The sequence below is a fragment of the Artemia franciscana genome, chromosome 6 (assembly GCF_032884065.1).
Source record: "Artemia franciscana chromosome 6, ASM3288406v1, whole genome shotgun sequence".
NCBI lineage: Eukaryota > Metazoa > Arthropoda > Branchiopoda > Anostraca > Artemiidae > Artemia > Artemia franciscana.
In genome coordinates this window covers 6,987,253-7,001,186 of record NC_088868.1, presented here as the reverse complement: position 1 = coordinate 7,001,186, position 13,934 = coordinate 6,987,253, and the positions used below count along the sequence as shown (strand labels likewise).

The following is a 13,934-nucleotide window of genomic DNA, read 5'->3' as shown; positions in this document are numbered from 1 at the left end:
AAATTATGTTTGAAATTAGGAATTGTTTTTCGCTTTTATGAGAATAGGTCAATTTTCACTTTTGAAAGTAATTCTTTGGGAAAATTCGCTTCTCGGCTTTATCAATTACGGTTTTAAAGTGAAATTCTGACAGAATAAAATGTTAACATTATTTTATTCCAAGCAAATACAGAGTATTAGCCTATTAACACTGAACTCCAATATAATACTAAAATTTTTGATTAATGACATTTTTATATTTCAATTCATTTACTTATTATGTCTTAGTACCATTTTTGACTGGAGAACTGTTTATTTAAATTATGACAATTAAATTATTTATTAAATTTAGATTATTAAATCGATTAAATTTAAATTATGACAAACAAGCTTAATACAAAGCGTTAAATGTTTCAAAGCGTTGATTTAAAGAGTTTCAAAAAATTTCTTTCTGAAATTAGAATATTTTTTTTCTTTGATGACAATAGGTCAATTGGCACCCTTAAAAACTACCATTGGAGAAAATTTTTCAAGTGAAAGGGACAAGGCGACTTTGCTATGTGAACCCTGTTGGGTAAGTTTGGTTGAAAGTGACATCCTCCGGTTTTTTCCTAGAAGACTTTTTGAAAAGATGACTCCTTCGAATACCTTACAATTTCTTCGAATGTTAAAAAATAACTAAAAATTGCTCATTTTTGTAGTACATAAGCTGGAATCTTTTATGTATCTTTACTTCAATTCCGCCACCCAGAGTAGCTGATTTTTCTTTCATCTTTTTTCTTTAATAATTATTTATTATTATTATTATATTTTATATAATTATTTCATTTATTATATTTAATTTATATTATTTATATTTAATTATTTTTAATTATTCTATTTCTTTAATAATAATCTTTTTTCATTAATCTTAATTTTTAATATTTTTTTCTTTAATTCAATTCCGCCACCCAGAGTAGCTGATTTTTCATTAATCTTTTTTGTTTAATAATTATTTATTATTATTATGTTTTATATTTAATTATTTAATTTATTATATTTAATTTATATTATTTATATTTAATTATTTTTAGTTATTTATTAAATTTCTTTAATAATAATCTTTTTTCATTAATCTTAATCTTTAATAATTTTTTCTTTAATTCAATTCCGACACAGAGTAGCTGATTTTTCTTTAATCTTTTTCTTTAATAATTATTTATTATTATTATATTTTATATTCAATTATTTAATTTATTATATTTTATTTATATTTAATTATTTATTATATTTCTTTAATAATAATCTTTTTTCATTAATCTTAAGTTTAATAATTTTTGTCTTTAATTCAATTCCGCCACCTAGAGTAGCTGATTTCTCTTTAATCTTTTTTCTTTAATAACTATTTATTATTATTATTAAATTTTATATTTAAAGATTTATATTTATTTTATCCAATTTATTATATTTATTTTTTATTATTTATATTTAATTATTTTTCATTATTTATTATATTTCTTTAATAATAACTTTTTTTCATTAATAATTATTTATTATTATATTTTATATTTAATTATTTATATTATTTATATTTGATTATTTTTAATTGTTTATTATATTTCTTTAATAATAATCTTTTTCATTAATCTTAATCTTTAATTATTTTTTCTTTAATTCAATTCCGCCACCCAGAGTAGCTGACTTTTCAACTCTGATCTGAACTTGACTGATCTGAACTGAGTAGAACTGAACAGAAATGAACTGAATATTCACCCATGTGAGAACGTTTTGTTATTTGGCGTATACAATCGACTTAGTTCGTGTCTCAGCTAGTATGATATATCCTATATAGACGAATAGCTATGCACCTCTAAATAATTTCTTAATATAGATATATCCTATATAGACGAATAGCTATGCACCTCTAAATAATTTCTTAATATAGATATATCCTATATAGACGAATAGCTATGCACCTCTAAATAATTTCTTAATATAGATATATCCTATATAGACGAATAGCTATGCACCTCCAAATAATTTCTTAATATAGATATATCCTATATAGACGAATAGATATGCACCTCTAAATAATTTCTTAATATAGATATATCCTATAAAGACGAATAGCTATGCACCTCTAAATAATTTCTGGTGCTACATTCTTTATAAAGCTTGGTTCTGACAGGAGTACAATTTCCCTGCTCCTGTTAGTATAATTTCTTAATATAGATATATCCTATATAGACGAATAGCTATGCACCTCCAAATAATTTCTTAATATAGATATATCCTATATAGACGAATAGATATGTACCTCTAAATAATTTCTTAATATAGATATACCCTATAAAGACGAATAGCTATGCACCTCTAAATAATTTCTTAATATAGATATATCCTATATAGACGAATAGCTATGCACCTCTAAATAATTTCTTAATACAGATATATCCTATATAGACGAATAGCTATGCACCTCTAAATAATTTCTGGTGCTACATTCTTTATAAAGCTTGGTTCTGACAGGAGTACAATTTCCCTACTCCTGTTAGGAACTTTTCTGTAAAGCAGAATTGATTTAGAAAGTAGATTGATTTTCTCCAGTCTACATTCTCTTTAGAAGCTAAAGAGAAGTTCTGCTCCTGTCAGAATCTAAAAATCTATAAAAAAAATGACTTCAGCGGATCCGTTCCAATTATGCCAATCACGTATCTATAACTTGTGCTTATTCTTCCCATCAAGCCCGATCTCTCCATTCTAAGCGTTTTCCAAGATTCCCCCCCTCCAACCCTCCATTTCGAATTGAAAATGGAGCATCTGAGACATAAAATCCTTCTATATATCAAGTTTCATTAAGATCCGATCACCCACTCGCAAGATAAAGATACCTCAATTTTTCACGTTTTCCAAGAATTCCTGCTTCCCCCTCCAACTCCCCCCAATGTCACTGGATCTGGTCGGGAAAAAGGATCAGCTGAATTGATTTAGAAAGTAAATTGATTTTCTACAGTCTACAATCTCTTTAGAAGCTAAAGAGAAGTTCTACTCCTGTCAGAATCTAAAAATCTACAAAAAAAGACTTCCTGTCTGAATCTTTAAGAAAGTAGCATATAAATAATAAGCTTGTAATTATGTTGGTAATTATGTAATTATAAAATAATTAATTGTAATTATGTTGTACTAAATGTTGGAAAGACCAATTTGTATTTCTGATCCGAAACAGAAGTGAACCGAATATTTGCCAACATGAAAAGTCTTTTTCATTTGGCGACACGGAATCTTGCTACTAAAAGGATTTTGCTCCTGTTAGACCTTAAAGATCTTAAAAAAAATACTATTATTAACAACTCCCTGCAGCGCCAAGCCGCCTGAAGCCAACACACCTATACACGCTTCTCCTCCATCCGAATCTATTTACACCCTCCCTCTTTATACCCTCTCAAAAAGTTGTAATTCCCCTTAAATCTTATTTTTACGACATCCGTTCCATTCCGGGACGGCTTGCTCTCCATTTGGCCCTAGATGGCTGGCTGACAAGGACAATCTTCTAGCATCCATTTTTTTGAAGACTTTAGGGCAAATTTTGATATTTTTATATTAAAATGCTATTCTAATTTTTTGAAATTTTCATTTCGAAAATATTAGTTCATCATTCAAGAGTCGTTCCTAGATGACTTGATGACAAGGCTAATTATGAATTCTGTTGCAATATTTTGACAAATTCCTTTTTGGTGAAGAAAAACACACACTTTCAGTACTCAATCTTGCATAAAAGGTTTCCTTTACCTCCTTTGAAGAATCTCTTGCAGTCTGGGGCGCAAGTAACTGTTTAGTTGCTAAATGATCAATTATCACATCCTGTATTTACCGCTCTGGATTTGGAGTTCTTTTTTTGGATTTTCGAGAGATTGTTTTCTTTCTGCGTCTATATTATGGATTTTTGCTTCTTGTTACCTATAATAGTTATAACGGTGCTTACCCCCCTTCCCATTTTAATGTTGGTATTGTTCTTAAATTAGCTTCCCAATAAATTTCTCAGGGAGTTGAGAAAGGAAGGGATGGGTAAGTATGTTGCACAAGTGTTCCTCGGACGAAGATCAGAAAATGTATTTCTGGCCTTCCAAGGGGCTAGACGATTTAATGCTATCCCCCTTTTCTGTATGGGTAGTCATAATACGTATTAAGGTACGAATATATATATAGGTTGTCGTGATTGGCAATTTGCCAAAGTTTGAGGTATATATCCAATGATTCAAAGTGCTACAAAAAAGCTTGTTTCTAGAATCGCTTCATTTATCGATAATATTTTTTCAAAAAATTACTAAATTATCCTATTTCTTTAAAAAAACATACGATTCATTTGTAAAAATTCTTTATTAACTTTCTGGATTTATAGCTCCTTGTATCCATTCCAAATAGTGAGATACATTTGTATAGACGCCGGGTATTCCTCGAGTAGCGCAGCCAACACCCCAGCTCACTATCCCTGCTATGACGTAGCCATCTTTGTCACTTGGGCATACAAGGGGACCACCTGAATCACCCTAGAAAGAAAAATCAGTTTAGTATGTTGGCAGTGATTATAGATTACGGGCCTGTCATAGCAACTAACCCTACGTTCATTGGAACCTGTATAAATTGACCTTTCTACAAACCCTTAAAGATAATTGTAACTTGGCCTTAGGAAGAAGCAGATGAAATTATTAAAAACTTTGTTAAAAGCTTATAAAAACTTTTAAAATCAGTTTAGTATGTTGGTAGTGATTATAGATTACGGGCCTGTCCTGACGACTAACCCCACGCCCATTGGAACCATTATAAATTGACCTTCGTACAAACCTTCAAACGTAATCGTAACTTAATGTTGCCTTAAGAAGAAGTAGATGAAATTATTAAAAACTTTAAGCATAAGATTGGAAATTATAATAAAGGAAATGCTTATATTTAGAACACTGTAATTAGTGTAGTAGTGTAATTGCATTATATAGCCGTATCTATGATAATTTTGATGAAAAAGAAGAAACTCCCTCAGTTTTTGTTAAGATGCACTGGAATATTTTAATTTGTATTTTAACTTTTTACCTTCTTCTCTAAAATGGTAGCTAAAAAATGTTTTTTGAATAATAATTTAAGTCTTAAAATGTATATAAATAACTGTACGGGCTTCTGTCCACTATTAGTTTACCTGAAAATAAAGTAAAGTGATTTCTCGGGCTTCACTGAAAACTTAGAAGAATTCGATGAATATAGGCAATGGTATCTCTAAAAACTCCATTTGGGCGGCAAAAACAGAAAGAAGTCACAAAATTTCAGAATTAAAAATTACTTGAGGCACCGATCACATACAAGTAAAAACAATGTTCGGGGATCAAACGATCATCTCTTAGTATATATTGTAGCTTAAAACAAAAATGGAAGGAAAATGCCCTGGACGATGGGGGGAGGGGTATTGTGCTCCTTAACTGTTACTCATTCTTTAATAGAAAAAAAATACGAGAGTACAAAAATTTAGTCAATCGCTAATGATAAAGTTTGATTAATTTTGATTAAATTTTGATGAAGTTTGATTAAAAGTTGATTAATTTGATATAGTCTGGAACAACTTTCATATTTTCTGAAAAACATCAGCATAAAATTTATGTTGTTTTCAATAAAGTACCGGTGGCACTTTGCAACTAAAGAGTAATCTATGCACGATCTAGGTTCTAATATCATACATAAACTAGTTTCTGACTATTTTGTAACTTTCATTTGGGAAAAAACTGATCGTTTTTTATTTTCTTTCATTTTCAATTTATCACGCAACTATAATCTTGTCTATTAAATGAGGTCTAATAATAACTCCTTCCCTTACTTGTCTGCCTTACTTGTCCACTTGTCTGTAACCTTACCTCACTTGTCTAAGAATAACTCCTACCCTTTGCCCTTCGTTCTCGAAGCGTAATTGCCCTTTCGGCTCTGCTGGGGGAGGAATAAGTTTTATTGAAAATAAAGCAGGAGATGTAGTATTGTAAAACCGCTCGTAAATGCAATCTTCCCTTTAAAACTCTAAATATATCCCTAATCAGGGGTAACTGCCCCATGTAGACCTCCTTTCAAAATGCAGTGACTAAATGAATTCCCACAAATTGCAGAGCAGGAAGATGAAAGAACAAAATAACTTGAATACTTTATGTATTTTCCATTATATTCAAAATTGGGAAAAATTCTATCCAAAAGAATATGGGTAACTTGTTAGAGAAGAAACTCGTGGTAGAATCTAAGAAATCACAAACGGCATCTAGCATTCAGCGGCATTTTTTCAAACTTCGTAATTGCGGTTTTTTCGGAAAACTTATATCAGATTAAAATAATTAAAATTATTACACTATTTTTGTCAAATTCACTAATTCTGTTTTATTCTTACATTGACAAACTACAAAGAACCACCAATCTCTAAATGTCGCTGCTAATGTTTAATTGGCAACTGTATGGGCAACTTGTTAGAGTGGAAACTGGTGGCAGAGTTAAGAAATTACCAGTGCCATCTAGCTTTTAGCGTTTCTTGGCATTTTTCAAGCTTCGTAATTGTGATTTTTTTGCAAAAACTGAGATCAGATTAAATTACTACACTATTTTAGTCAAATGCACTAATTCTGTTTCATTCTTACATTGAGAATCTAGCAAGAAACACAAAACTCCAGATGGTGCTGCTAATGTTTAATTGGCAGCGCCAGCACCATTATTGGCACTAGCGCCAGTTTTCGCTCTAGTAAGTTTTCGAACTGAGGTCAGATTAAATTACTACACTATTTTAGTCAAATGCACTAATTCTGTTTCATTCTTACATTGAGAATCTAGCAAGAAACACAAAACTCCAGATGGTGCTGCTAATGTTTAATTGGCAGCGCCAGCACCATTATTGGCACTAGCGCCAGTTTTCGCTCTAGTAAGTTACTCGTACTCTTTTTTTACGGCGGTGCCAACCTATACAATCTGGGCCAAGGCTCAGGCCTTCACGTCTCAAAAAGAACTAATCATTAGTTGGAGGAACCAAAGATGGATTTTGCCCGACACCCATATCATATATTTTGCTAGCTGTCGGATTCTTCCTCCCTTACTATGTCCTCCAGCTTGACAATAACTCATAAAAAATCTCCGGGTGGTGTTTACTCCTTGCTGGACATTTTTCTACTAGATGTCTCCTTGTTTCCACAGCCATCTTACAATTTTTGCAAAATGGGAAATTGAGCCTCCCAGTACTGACAAAGTGCTTCAGCCCTATTCTTTGGTCCAGCCACAAAAATGAAGTTTTTAGATTGTTATATACGAATATAACATCGACTTTTACGAATTGCTTATACGAATATCATCGACTTTTGAAAAAAAGATAGCACCTTATTAATTGAGAACAAAATTTTATGTGAAAATTCAATTAAGTTCGGAGCTAGTTAAAGAGTGATTGGAGCTATTGGGGCCAATCGGGCCCCGAATTCGAAAGGCACCCGCATTATCATCAAAATCAACAACAAAATTGTTCAAAATATAAAGCAAATTACTTTTAACGATAATGGAAACACTATAAATTATTCAAATAATCAAAAATACATATATTTCAAGTTTGAATTGCTTGACGAGATTTATTAACGTGTTTGTTATTTCACATTTGATTAATATGAAATTTCATATATTTATGCATGTACCGAATCTGAATTCTATTTAAATATTTAATATATAGAGAGGGCTCCACAACAAGTCTAACCGGGCCCCCACCTATTCAATCCGAGCTTGACTAACGTACATATCCCTTATTGGTACAACTAACTCAATCTAGCAGCTTAAATTTTCACACATTTACTGAAGAATCTGGAAACTCATTTCTTCGACCAAAGAGTCATCAATCTGTGGAATCAACTGTCTGAAGAAACAGTTTCTGCAACTTCAACCGACACGTTCAAGTCTCACCTTGATAGGGAATGGCTCTGCCAGGAGTTCCTTTACAATTGGGAAGCTGCAAAGTCCTTCACAAGAGTCTAGATCAACAACCACAACCTACACCAAACGGTGTAGGCTTATTTTGCTCTAAGCTGTGATATATGGTAATTCTCAAAATTATTTTAAAAGCCATAAATACTTATCTCATTGCCAAAAACATTATTTCTTATTACCTTCATCCCTCCCCCTGATGGATATTAAATAAAAAAGACAAGTCTTTTCAACTTAAAGTAAGGAGCAATATTAAAACTTAAAACAAAAGCTTGTTTCTAGAATCGCTTCATTTATCGATAATATTTTCTCAGAAAAAACTATTGACTTATCCTATTTCTATAATAAAACATACGGTTCATTTGTAAAAATTTATAGCTTATAGATTATAGCTTATAGATATATAAGCTTATAGCTTATAGATAGCTTATAGATTTTCAAACAGTTCGTGGTAACGAACTGTAGTAAGGAGCGACCCGGCTCAATAGTAACCAAAACTCTAAAAAATGGAATTTTGATACCAATACCTACATCAAAAGAATCACATTTTAATGCTGATTTTGAATATATAAGTTTCATCAAGATTAGTCTTATTCATCAGAAGTTAAGAGCCTGAGAAAATTTGCGTTATTTTAGAAAAGAGGGGGAAACGCCCCCTAGAAGTCATAGAATCTTGACGAAAATCACACCATCAGATTCAGCGTATCATAGAACCCTACTGTAGAAGCTTCAAGCTCCTATGTACAAAAATGTGGAATTTTGTATTTTCTGCCAGAAGGCAGATCACGGATGCGTGTTTATTTGTTTATTTGTTTTTTTGTTTTTTTTTGTTTTTTTTTCCCAGGGGTGATCGCATCGACCCAGTTGTCCTAGAATGTTGCAAGAGGGCTCATTCTAACGGAAATGAAAAGTTCTAGTGCCCTTTTTAAGTGACCAAAAAAATTGGAGGGCACCTAGGCCCCCTCCCACGCTAATTATTTTCCCAAAGTCAACGGATCAAAATTCTGAGATAGCCATTTTATTCAGCGTAGTCAAAGAACCTTATAACTATGTCTTTGGGGACGACTTACTCCCCCACAGTCCCCGTGGGAGGGGCCACAAGTTACAAACTTTGACCAGTGCTTACATATAGCAATGGTTATTGGGAAGTGTACAGGCGTTTTCAGGAGGATTTTTTTGGTTGGGGGAGGGGTTGAGAAGAGGGTGATATGCTGGGGGAACTTTCCTTCCATAATTTGTCATGGGGGAAGAAAATCTCCATGAAGGGAGCGCAGGATTTACTAGCATTATTTAAAAAAAAAACAATGAAAAAATAAATATGAAAAAGTTCTTTCAGCTGGAAGTAAGGAGCAGCATTAAAACTTAAAACAAACAGAAATTATTACCCATTTGAGGGGCTCGCCTCCTCCTAATACCTCGCTCTTTACGCTAAAGTATTTTTAGTAATTTCAACGATTTATTCTACGGCTTTTGTGATTCTGGGGTCATTCTTAATGAATTGGGACAAAATTTAAGCTTTAGTGTAAAGAGCGAGGATCTGACAAGGGGGCGAGCCCCCTTATATATGTAATAAAAATATGAGAATACAAAAGTTCTTTACGTAAGCTAATTTATAAGTTACGTAAATCTTTTACTAATAAAAATATTCGTAAAAAATTAAAAATTCTAGTTGCCTTTTTAATTAACCAAAAAATCGGAGGGCAACTAGACTTCCTCCCCCGCTCTTTTTTTCTCAAAATCATTTGATCAAAATTATGAGAAAGCCATTTAGCCAAAAAAATATGCAAATTTTGTTTTAATTATTCTTCTGCGGAGAGCCAAAATCAAAACATGCATTGATTCAAAAACGTTCAGAAATTAAATAAAAAAAACAAGTTTTTTTAACTGAAAGTAAGGAGCGACATTAAAACTTAAAACGACCAGAAATTACTTCATATATGAAAGAGGCTGCTTCTTCATCAACGCCCCACTCTTTACGCTAAAGTTTTTTACTGTTGTAAAAAGAAGAATTGAGAGAAAGAGTCAAACTTTAGCGTAAAGAGCGGGGCGTTGATGAGGAAGCAGCCTCTTTCATATACGAAGTAATTTCTGGTCGTTTTAAGTTTTAATGTCGCTCCTTACTTTCAGTTAAAAAAACTTGTTTTTTTTATTTAATTATAGATAAAAGCAGAATCTTAACTGATAAAATCACAATGCACCATTTCTTAAAAGTTAGGTGTTTAGTAATGGCTCTGCCAGGAGTTCCTTTACAATTGGGAAGCTGCAGATTCCTCCACAAGATGTTGATCAACAACCACAACTTACACCAAACGAATTTTTTTCATCACTGGAACATCACAAAGATGGAAAATCCTTATATTGCTCCAAGCTGCGATTTAAGGTAATTTAAGGTAAAAAAATAATTGAACATTTCCTCACGACCCTGTTGGATATTAATAGGAAAATGAGTTTTGTTGATGTTGTTGCAAAATGAGATGTTGAAATAGAAGTTCATTGATGATAGCAATTCCTATTTATGAAAGATAAATAGAAATATTTGCTTGGAAAAGTTTGCTGATCAAAATTCTTATAAACATACAGTCAGAATAGTTATCGCTTATTTACCAGACGTTAGACTCGGACTGGTAATTGTTTAAGTGGAGCAAAAAGAAAATGTACTCATCAAGATTTAAGGAAAGGGGTTCATTCATTTCTGTGTATATTGGTATTGGTTTCGTGCAATTTGTAAACTTCGGCGTTTAATAATTTTTAAATTATTTGTATTGGCGTTTAATTAACATTTTCTTATTATTTGTAGTTCTTTTTCCAATTTTGTATTTGGTTAGCAGTAAGTATTTTGGCTATAAAAATGAACTTCGTATTCTATTATTCATATTGAGTAAATGATGCATAAATCATTTACTTCTGTATTTCTTGATTTACTGACTAAATTTAATTTCCCTAATAGAGTGAAGGCAGTTACAGTTGGCAATATGCATTGCCAATTATTTTCTAGTTCCAAAGTCATTTTTGCGGTCACAAAGACGGATTGAACGATAAGGTGTCTTATAAATGTCAGAATCAAGCAACTTCAGAGTCAACCCCAACATTAGGATTTGTTTCTTTTCTTATATTTTATATATTATTTATTATTCACTATTTATTATTTATTGTTATTTATTATTTATTTTTTTTTGGCAATTTGGCGATGTCAATTTGCTTCTAAACAGGTTAAGATGCTAGACTCAAACTGCTCATAGGGTAAATGAAGGAAAAAGAAGAAAGTCTAGTCATACAGAGGTAAATACAAAATAATAAAGCATATTCATTAATATGTTTGACTTTTGGCTATTTTAACTACATAATTTATTTTGGCTATTTGGCAATGCTGCATGGCCACTTAAAAAAACCCTTTCTTCCTAGTATTTTGTATCCGTAGATACCAGGGGAGGGAATTTATTTCACTTATATTCACTTTTTTTTGCAAATAGTAGGGGATGGGAAGATAACTCATTGACTTATTTTTCAGTACGGAGCTCAAATCTATTATGAATAATAAATGGTAACATTTGTAACTTTGAAATTATGTCTATTGTTTCCTCAAGGACGCACCTTTGGAGTTGTACTATTATCTATCCTTCTGGTACCATCCAACATTAGAAAGAACTTTATCTAATTCCTGGTTTCTGAAATACTGGCTTGCAACGCTGTATATTTGACATTATGTACTCATCCTGCGCTCAATGTGTGTGTTTTTTTTCGATTTTCTAACTAATTCTTGAGCTTATGTCGATTTTCTAGCGTATTTTTGGATGTTTTTAAGAAGCTGATGATCATCAATTATAACTAGTATATGAAAATGCAGTTTTTTGTAAAAATAATGATATTGTTTTAAATATTTTTTAATTACAGAAAGCACTAGGTGTAGCAATAAACCATTAAACAGCTCTCTACAATACAATACAATCAGTACCCGCCACAATACAGTGCCTGGAACAATACAGTTCTAGTGCCTGGCTAGCTTGGGGGGAGGAAAAGGTGAAAAGAAAAAAGATGCTGTCAATGGCAATACCAAGCCATTGTTTACCAACCAATACCAGACCATTGACCATTGCCATTGCCAATGACATTGGCCATTGCCATTGCCAAGTGGCTGCAGCCACTTTCCTTGTTTTTCAAGTCAACAGATTTTCTTTACTGTACAAGCTAAGGGACTGTAATTTTCCTTTACAAGGTTTTCGGAAAAGGTAGTTCTCATAGTGACCTTTGTATTTAGATCTGAAACTGTTTTTACGCGGTTATGGGCTATTGTACTTTTTTACTATTGGACATGATCGTCTCTGATTAGGTTGCCGCCATCGCTGCCACGAAGATTGATAGATGGCGCTGTTGCGCTAGCACAGCTGCAAAGCCCATCACCAAGTTTAGCTCAATAGTGCCCAATATATGTGTGCTGGTTCGTCAATGGCGTCACCAGCTAAAGCAGTGGCTATCCTGACAGTTTTCTGTGCCATCAATTTGCAAATTAAGTACAGGAAAGATACTTTATTTGACCTTTCTTCACCCCTGTATACGGTGGCACCATCTACTTTTTCGAACTTGGTGATTTTTAATCTTCTGACGAAGCCACCAGATGCTGCTACCGTCCCTTTTTTTAGATGTCAGCACTGTTCACGAACCGCCACGCAAATTCGTTTGTACCTTTTTTTACGGATTTGCTAAACAAAGCCGAGTGATATTTTCTTCTTTTTTTTGTGTTAGTTTGTTATTTAGCATAGTGAAGCAACGCAAATTAGCTGTTAGCTACGATGTTGTTTAAATAAACCTATATCTCTCTCTCTCTCTCTCTCTCTCTCTCTCTCTCTCTCTCTCTCTCTCTCTCTCTCTCTCTCTCTCTCTCTCTCTCTCACCCTGATTGACTATTTGCTATTATAATTAGCTTTGTCTTACCTGACATGCGTCAGTTTCGCCTCCGCCAGCGCACATCATTCCATCCAATATATCTACATCTCCAAGCTGATTATAACGAATCTGACATTCATTGGAATCCATGGGCCTAACTTTGGCCGCTTGAAGACTATCTGGCAGTTTACTTTCCTCAGCAGATTTGAATCCCCATCCAGAGACAATGCAGCTTTCTAAAATGGAAAGAAGGACTTGTTTATGGGATAGGACGGTCTATTTTGTGACTCGGGGTGTTTTCTAGTCACGTTTGCACCAGACAAAAAAAGGTTGCTTTTCTATAATTCGATAAAAGGTGCTTTAATTTCGCTGGTTTCTATATGAACATTCACACGGGGCTTAGCCCTAGTCGTAGACGCGACTACGATTACGACTTATCGAAAACTTTACGTTCCCACGCGTCACAGAGTCTCAGTCCTAGGCGTAATTGAAGTTCAATTTGGATCAGATCACCAGCAACTAGGATTAGGTTTTAACCAATTACATCAAAGATTAGTGGTAAGCAATTTGACAGGGATGGAGGGGGAGCAAGTTGTACAGATATGGAATGGCATAAGAGTTGATGTTCTTGAAGAACTTACTGTGCATGTGGAGAATAGAAGGTTTCTGTATGAAGCGACATGCATGGAAGATGATTGGAACAAGGATTTCCCTTGTCCATTCCTTCTTTCTTTTTTTTCCAGCTTGGCTTTCCATAAGCATATATAGTTCCAATCGAGACAAAACTCCACACAAAAACATCTCCTCCTCATCTTCATCATCTATGAACCTCCTCATCTGAACCTCCTCATCTATGTTTCTCAACTTTCAGTTCTTGCGCCAAATTCATAATCCGGGATTGGTCGGTCTCGTAGAACCAGGTTCAAGAACGTTTCTTGTGAACGAAGAAGCATGACTACGACCAAGCCTAAGCTCCGTGTGAATGGTCACTCCTCTGTGACATTGTTTTATAAGCCAATTACATTATTTCACATTTTTGAGGAGACAAATAAACCCACTCTTTTAAAATCTTATTGGTTTTAAAACGTCCTGTGTGAAATCTTAAGCCAATAAGAAGAAAGTACACC

At 33.1% G+C, this 13,934-nt stretch overlaps 1 protein-coding gene across 1 annotated transcript in view; it reads right to left on the bottom strand.

Moving 5' to 3' along the window:
- Positions 1–4,316: 4,316 nt before the first annotated feature.
- LOC136027972 (trypsin I-P1-like) overlaps positions 4,317–13,934 on the bottom strand; it is a 72,604-nt gene continuing 62,986 nt past the window's right edge. Inside the window, exons 5-6 of the mRNA XM_065705465.1 lie at positions 12,856–13,043; positions 4,317–4,505 (exon numbers count right to left, since the gene is read on the bottom strand). Of these exons, the coding sequence (XP_065561537.1) occupies positions 4,338–4,505; positions 12,856–13,043 (356 nt within the window). The 3' untranslated portion in view covers positions 4,317–4,337. The remainder of the gene's footprint in view (positions 4,506–12,855; positions 13,044–13,934) is intronic.